This window comes from Cervus canadensis, chromosome 21, assembly GCF_019320065.1.
Source record: "Cervus canadensis isolate Bull #8, Minnesota chromosome 21, ASM1932006v1, whole genome shotgun sequence".
Lineage (NCBI taxonomy): Eukaryota > Metazoa > Chordata > Mammalia > Artiodactyla > Cervidae > Cervus > Cervus canadensis.
In genome coordinates, this window is record NC_057406.1 from 16,440,822 (window position 1) to 16,448,596 (window position 7,775).

Below are 7,775 nucleotides of genomic sequence, written 5' to 3' on the forward strand. Positions count from 1 at the left end.
TATGCTGAGCTCATGTCCTGATATGCTCATTCTTCAGTTCTTAATTTCAACTAGTAAGTTTTTCAGCTCTAGAATTTTTATTTGTTGTTGTTGTTGTTATCATTATTTGTTTTTTTCCATCAGGGTGCACATTTTGTCAGTTAATTCCATGGGCACCTTAATCAAGGCTCTTTAAATTCTCTGTCAAGTAACTCTAGTAGCTGAGTATCCTGGGGAATTGTTTCTAATGTCTACATTTCCTCTTGGTTTCTCATGAGATCTATTTTCAATAAATATCTTTTAAAGTACAGACATTGTAGATGACAAATTGTAGAACTATTTTAGAAAATGTTTTATTTTGCTTCTTCTATTTAGGGATAGATTTAGGGACAGAACTTATTTAACTCATTCTTAGTGCTTGAGAGAAAAATTGTGGCACTGTCAGAAGCAGAACTCTCCATAGTGAAGGCAAACACTACAGTTATGAAAACTTTACAACTATGTTTATCTGGGCTTCCCTAAAGGCTCAGTGGTAAAGAATCCAGCAGCCAATGCAGGAAATACAGGAGATGACATTTCGATTCCTGGTTGGGGAAGATCCCCTGGAGGAGGAAATGTCAATCCATTCCAGTATTCTTGCCTCAAAAATCCCATGGACAAGGGGGCTGGTGTACTACAGTCCATAGGGTCAAAAAGAGTTGGAAACTACTGAGCAACTATGTTACATTTTTCTTCTCAGACCCCACTGCTTGTCTTTATTTAGTTTATTCAGTTTCCTGTTTTTCAATCACCAACACCCTGATCATTGCTGTTTCTGCAGGAAACCAGATCCAGGTGCTGCCCCATTGCAATGACTCCCTGTCAGAATCAGCAGGCTCTGCAGCCTCAGAGGAGAGCGCCCCCTACTGCTCAGGTGAGGGTCCCACAGGACAGAAGACCCTTCTCATTCCCCGGGTCACCGCCCCATTGTCCCATTTCTCTCTCCTCAGACAGCAGACAGCTCCGCCTGGTGGACGGGGGAGGTCCCTGCGCCGGGAGAGTGGAGATCCTTGACCAGGGCTCCTGGGGCACCATCTGTGATGACGGCTGGGACCTGGACGATGCCCGCGTGGTGTGCAGGCAGCTGGGCTGTGGAGACGCCCTCAACGCCACGGGGTCTGCTCACTTCGGGGCAGGATCAGGGCCCATCTGGCTGGACGACCTGAACTGCACAGGAAATGAGTCTCACGTGTGGAGGTGCCCTTCCCGGGGCTGGGGGCGGCACGACTGCAGACACAAGGAGGACGCGGGGGTCATCTGCTCAGGTCTGTGCTGCACCCTGTCCACAGGCTGGGGGAGGGGTGGGACTCTGGAGGACGGGGGTCTGAGCCCTGATGGAGAGATCCTGAAAGGACCAGAGTAGGAGGCTTCCTCCCGTGGAGCCTGTCTTTCCAGTAGACGTGAAGACGAGGTGCTTTCACTTCCTCCTGCAGCAGCTGAGATTCTGGTCCTTTCTTCTCACCACTGTTTCCTGGCAGAGCCGTTTCTGACAGTTAACACTTGAAATCCATGATTAATTCAAGTTAACACTTGAAAACACTTGAAAGCTCTTTCTGCTTGAAATCCTGGGCTCCCCCAGTTGGGCCAGTGGAAATAACCTGCCTGCCAATGAAGGACATGTAAGAGATGTGGGTTCAGTCCCTGGGTTTGGAAGATCCCCTGGAGGAGGGCATGGCAACCCATTCCAGTATTCTTGCCTGAGAATCCCATGGACAGAGGAGCCTGAGATAGTGAAAACTCAGATTTTTCCTTTACAGTTTTCTTTGCTAGGAGTCTGAAGAGAGTCTCCATGGGTCACATCTCAGTGTCCACAGGGCTGTGTTCTTCCTGGAGTCTCTGGGAGGCCTCCTTTCCCATCCTTTTGTGGTTTCTGTGTGGCCTCGTTTCTTGTCTCAGAGCAATCTTTTAAACAACAGTGCCTCTTCCAACCATTCTCCCTCACTCACATTTCCTTCTGAATGGAGCTGGGAAAGATGATGCATTTCTCAGTGTAGCGGGTTTAAAGATGTTAGGCGGCACTCACATAGTTGCTCCTTAATATTTGAGCTTTATCTCTCCATCCCAAGGTCCTTATTAATCACATCTGTAAAGTCCCTTTTGAAATGAAGGTAATATATCACAGGTTCCAGGATTAGGCTGTGGATATCTCTGGGGCTCCATTATTCTGTCGACCACATCACTGTCCACATCACTTTCCATTCTTTTAGATGTTTTGTCAGGAAGCAAGAATCAGCTCCTATCACTGCAGGTGCACTAGTTGACCTTGCTCTCTGTTCATATCTACACTGTTGTGGCAGAAATAGGTGTACAGATGTTAATGGACAAAGTCAGGTGAAAGGGAGACAAAAGTTAGTCTTGTCACCCAGTGGGCATCTCCTCTGCTGGGTCAGGGGTGTGTGGTCACTATTTCTGTGGGAGAGGAAAACCCAGAGCACTGAGTGCAGTGCTCACTGTGTTCCATCCCCTCCGTTTCAATCTTAGAGTTCCTGGCCCTCAGGATGGTGAGCGAGGACCAGCAGTGTGCTGGGTGGCTGGAAGTTTTCTACAACGGGACCTGGGGCAGTGTCTGCCGCAGCCCCATGGAAGACATCACCGTGTCCATGATCTGCAGACAGCTTGGCTGTGGGGACAGCGGAAATCTCAACTCTTCTGTTGCTCTTAGGGAAGGCTCTAGACCCCGCTGGGTAGATGGAATCCAGTGCCGGAGAGCTGATACCTCTCTCTGGCAGTGCCCTTCTGACTCGTGGAATTACAACTCGTGCTCTCCCAAGGAGGAAGCCTATGTCTCGTGTGCAGGTGACTTACTGTCTGTTTCTGTGTCACTCCCAACCATGTAGGGTGCCGTTAGTATGATTTCATATTTTCAGATCTAATTGATGGGTTTTGGTTGAGTCTACAAAATGTAGGTGTATATTTGTATTTGTCTCTGTGTCTGTTTGTTTGCTTTTGTTATGGCAAGCAACTAATTAAAGTAATTCCAGCTGCTGATAAGATGCAGTGAACCTCTCAGCCATGTAAATGATGTAACTTCTGTGGTCTTTTGTCATTTGACTGTGACAAAAAACCTTAGATACTCGTGTTTGGGGACAAGACCACGCCCAGCTGTCCCTGAACCAGAGCTTCCCATTGTTGCTTCTGCAGGAAAAACACCCAAGAGCTGTCCAGCTGCTGCCCCCTGCACAGGTACGTCAGCCCCGCCCCCTCCCCAGGGCCCCAGGGGCTCCTTCCTCCCACCAGGGGAGTCACAGGAGGGGCTGCTGCCTTTTCAGACAGAGAGAAGCTCCGGCTCAGGGGAGGAGACAGCGAGTGCTCAGGGCGGGTGGAGGTCTGGCACAGCGGCTCCTGGGGCACCGTGTGCGATGACTCCTGGAGCCTGGCAGAGGCCGAGGTGGTGTGTCAGCAGCTGGGCTGTGGCCCGGCCCTGGAAGCCGTGCGGGCCGCGGCGTTTGGCCCTGGAAACGGGAGCATCTGGCTGGACGAGGTGCGGTGTGGGGGCCGGGAGTCCTCCCTGTGGGACTGTGCTGCGGAGCCCTGGGGGCAGAGCGACTGCAAGCACGAGGAGGATGCTGGTGTGAGGTGCTCTGGTGAGTGAGGGGCTCGGGGTCCGTCCTGGGTGAGCTGGGGCAGCGCAGGGGCAGTGGGCTGGATCGGGCGTGGTGGGGATTTTGTATTCAGACAGTGTCCCAGTGCTGGGGCTCTGATCTAGGACGGGGGAGCTGGGAGGACTGGACCCTGGTGTTTTGGAGGCTGAGGGGTGACTTCAGGCTCAAGAAGGAAAATAGGGCTGCCCTGCATTCTGGCCAATTCCCTTTACCCAAACTGCTCTTTTTCTCTTTAGGTGCAAGGACATCATTGCCCCCAAATACAGCAGGTATTGTGATCCGTCTATGGGCAGGGGAGAGTACTCAGATTCTGGGGACCTGTTCTGTGGGCTCTCTGACAGCTAAGGAGAGGAAAGAGTCTGAGGAGCCCCTGGCTTTTGGGGAGGAGCCAGGGCGTTATTTTGGGAAACTCCCCTACCCTGGTTCCCGGAGTCAGAAGGTTCTCATGCCTGAGGTCCAAATGGTTCCGGTTCCCATGTTGCAGATTCTAAGGCTCTCCCACCTGCCCCTGTGTGTTGCTCCTCATCAGTGAGGCGCAGGTCCCAGGACTGTTTGATGTTCTGTCTCTTGAAGCCCAGGGAGAGGGGATGAGGCGGGTCCTCAGAGGCAGTTTAGGCAGGGCAGCTCCCTGACAATCCCTGGCTCTGCCTCGGGGCCGCACTGGCAGGAGTGAGGTTGGCTTGTCTGAGGACGAGACCCAGAGAACCCTAGTCACTGTCAGTGCACTTGTATCTGAGCCTGGGGCGCCATTGTCCAGAGCTCCTGGAAATTCTGGCACAGAGGGTTTCTCTGCCCAGGACATTCTCCAACCCTCTTTCCTGTTCTCCTTAGGGACCAGACCAGCCTCGAATCCTCTCCCAGGCATCTACTCCCTGCCTTGGGTCGTCTGCCTCATCCTGGGGGCCCTTCTCTTCCTGGTCCTCGTCGTCCTGGTGACTCAGGTGCTCAGATGGAGAGCAGAGCGCAGAGGTGGGCTGCAGGGGGAACTGGGAACCAGGGAGCGTGTGTGCAGGCAGGAGATGGGGCGGGTGTGAGGAGGGGAGCCTGGGCCAGGTCTCTGCTCTGAGTTGCAGACTCCATGTGCTCCGTGCTGAGCTCTAAGTGCTGAGTAGACAGAGGCTTTTAGGACTGGTATATGAGCTCTCATAAGTCATAGCCTTGCCTATGAGATGAGGCAGAGTTGGAGTTGAGCTGTATTCAGGGCCAGATGAAGGGAGAAGGTGCCAACAGGCGCACTGGGTGGGAAGCTATCCTGAAGTCCTGACAAGCCATGTGTGAGCACTGGGGAGATAAAGGGTGTGTCTGCTGGTTCGGGGTGTCTGGGATGACATCTCTGACCTGCTGGGGGATCTCTCAACCTGCTGGACCGAGGTGTCTGGGGTAGCATCTCTGACCTGCTGGGGGATCTCTCAGCCTTTTCCAGTTATGAAGATGCTCTTGCTGAAGCAGTGTATGAGGAGCTCGATTACCTTGTGTCATGGAAGGAGGGTCTTCTGGACAGCCCAGGTGGGTGTCTCTGCCTGCCCTCCTGGGACCTCTGGTTGTCACCTCCCATTGGCTGTGTGCATCTTCTCAGCATCCGCAGCCCCCAGGTGTGCCCCAGACTCACAGAGGCAGCTCCTCCAAAGTGGTAGGATGGCCTATCAGAGCCCTGTGAGGCCCCAGCCTCCGTCTACGCTGCATGAGCCAGGCCTGTTCCTTCTCAACCTTAACACTGGTCCCTTGGGTGTGGGGAGGGTCATTCTGTGTGTTGTTTGATGTTTGTCTCCACATTAGGCTTCCTGTCAGATGGTGAGGACCACGATGACACCAGATCTGCTCCAGGTAATAGAGATGGACCCGCCTCAGCTGGGTGTTGGGGAGGAGAGTTTCCATCATAGAGATGAGAGGCAAGGGAAACAGTCTTCCTTTCATGGAGCAGTAGCATCCCTTGTATTGAGATGGAGTCCATCCTTCCCCTTCTCTGGCTGTTCTGTGATGTCTCACATTTGCAGTTGGGCTCTCTGTGTCCAGAATCACAACAGAAACACAATGTTTCTAAAAATAACATCTGGAAAGCACAATTTGTCAAAACGCTTTAGTCATGCTTAATGGTATAAGAGTTCCTTTGAGAAAGATGTGTAAAATCATGTTTTGGCTTATGGAGACTTCAAACTGAAACATGGTCTTACAAGAAAAAAAATCTTTTGAAACAATGTGCCTCTCTATAGCGGCTCAGAAACTCTGAGTCAGAAGGGATCGTTGGTATTTCCCAGACAAACCCCCTTACCGTGGTTTCATCTGACCCCTGCTCTGCCCTCAGAAGCCCCAGATCAGAGGACTGATGCTCCTGGTGAGGGTTATGATGATGCTGAAGAGGTACCAGTGCCTGGGGCTCCTCCTGCCTCTCAGGTGAGCGAAGAGGAAGTGCTCCCAGTGAAGGAACATGGGATGAGGTCTCAGACAGGTGAGTGGGGTTAGCTCATCTCCTGCAGTCTTCAGTCTCTGTCCTCGAAATGGTGAATTTGAACTTCTCAATGCCCAGCCTCTCTAGAATTTCAAAACATCAGTAATCTCATGCATTTGATGGGCTTCCCTGGTGTCTCAGATGGTAAAGAATCTGCCTGCAATGCAGGAGACCCGGGTTTGATCCCTGGTTGGGAAGATCTCTTGGAGAAGGGAATGGCAACTCACTCCAGTATGCTTGCCTGGAGAATCCCATGGAAAGAGGAGTCTGGCAGGCTGTAGTCCATAGTGTCACAAAGAGTTGGATGTGACAGTCTCAACTGTATACTGTCTTTAATGCTATCACACTCCTTGGCAGTGAGAAATCATTCTCCTTTTGGCATTTAAGTCTCCATGCTGCAACATAAATTTTCACTTTATATGTGATATGCTTGCTTTAAAATGTACAGATTAGGGCATTTCCTGACAATCCAGTGGTTAGGACTCTGCACTTTCACTGCTAGGACCTGAGTTCAATCCCTGGTCAAGCAACTAAGATCCCACAAGCATTGTTCAGTGGCCAAAAGGAAAAGAAAACTTGAGTATTTGAGCATATTTATGAAATCCACAAGTAGAACAAGTGTTTTGATAACTCCTCTGTGCTGTCTTATACATGAAAGGTAGTCAACGATTTTTTAAAATGTAGTGCAGTATTGAATTTGTGAGGTATTCTGATAATTTAAGATGAGCTCTGTTTATATGTCAGCACTAAAGTACAAAATCTATGATGTGCAGTGGCCTTAACAATAAGCCATGTTGGTAGTTCATAGACCAGAGTTTGTGGTCAGCTACAGTCTAATTTGCTCCAGACTTTTCAGCAGCCGAGAGAAGACACTCATTCTCTAGAAAAGACAATTTCTCCATCTGAGGGCCTGTGTGGTCCCTGGGAAGGGGCCTCCTGTGGCTGCACCTTGATGCTATTTGTGGGCATTTGGGAACAGGAGTTAACTAAGAGCAGAGCTGGTTTGTGAGTGAGGAACGCAGATTTTCCTGTCTCCACCATCCCTCTCATGGTGATTTCATGTCTGTCAGTTGTGAGAGGAGAACATTAAATTCGTTGGTATGTTCTTACTGTTCCTGGGCATCTCCTTGCTGATTGTGTTGCCTGGAGGCAGGTCTTCCCAGAGCTCCTATGTGAGCACAGGTCTCCTGTGACGCAGGGTTTCCACATGAGCTGAGGCCCCAGAGTTCACATGGATTGGATCTGAGAGGACAGCCCGGGTCCATCCTCCCTGTAACTGATGTGAAGTAGCCTGAGCCTCCTGCCCACTCCTGGGTCCCAGGGGTGCTTTGTTATCACCACTTAATTGACTCACTTCCACAACACGGTCTGTTCCCCTTTGTCTCAGTTCTAATCATGCTTTTCTTTACTATTTCAGGCTCTTCTCTGTTCATCTTTGGAGAGGAAGCTGATCCTGGGGAAGGAGAAGAGAGCCCGTGGCTGCTCCAGGGGAACAAAGGGGACCCTGGGTATGATGACGTTGAACTCAGTACCCCAGGAACATCCACAGTGACTTTCCCATGACGTTGTATTAAATATGCGATGAAGCCTCAGATATTCTAATTGCCTGTATTTCAATAGAGTAAGGCTGACCTGTAATTGTGTTATATGGAAATTGTTCAAAATGAAGTATTCTGAATAAAGTAACTTTTTGCTGTGTTGCTAATTTA

At 50.5% G+C, this 7,775-nt stretch overlaps 1 protein-coding gene across 1 annotated transcript in view; it reads left to right on the forward strand.

The window, feature by feature from the left end:
- LOC122423125 overlaps positions 1-7,775 on the forward strand; it is a 119,495-nt gene extending 111,720 nt beyond the window's left edge. The window contains exons 33-43 of the mRNA XM_043439905.1: positions 800-892; positions 969-1,283; positions 2,500-2,814; positions 3,160-3,201; positions 3,288-3,602; positions 3,857-3,889; positions 4,452-4,589; positions 5,034-5,126; positions 5,397-5,444; positions 5,923-6,066; positions 7,484-7,775. Coding sequence (XP_043295840.1) covers positions 800-892; positions 969-1,283; positions 2,500-2,814; positions 3,160-3,201; positions 3,288-3,602; positions 3,857-3,889; positions 4,452-4,589; positions 5,034-5,126; positions 5,397-5,444; positions 5,923-6,066; positions 7,484-7,629 — 1,682 coding nt within the window. The 3' untranslated portion in view covers positions 7,630-7,775. The remainder of the gene's footprint in view (positions 1-799; positions 893-968; positions 1,284-2,499; positions 2,815-3,159; positions 3,202-3,287; positions 3,603-3,856; positions 3,890-4,451; positions 4,590-5,033; positions 5,127-5,396; positions 5,445-5,922; positions 6,067-7,483) is intronic.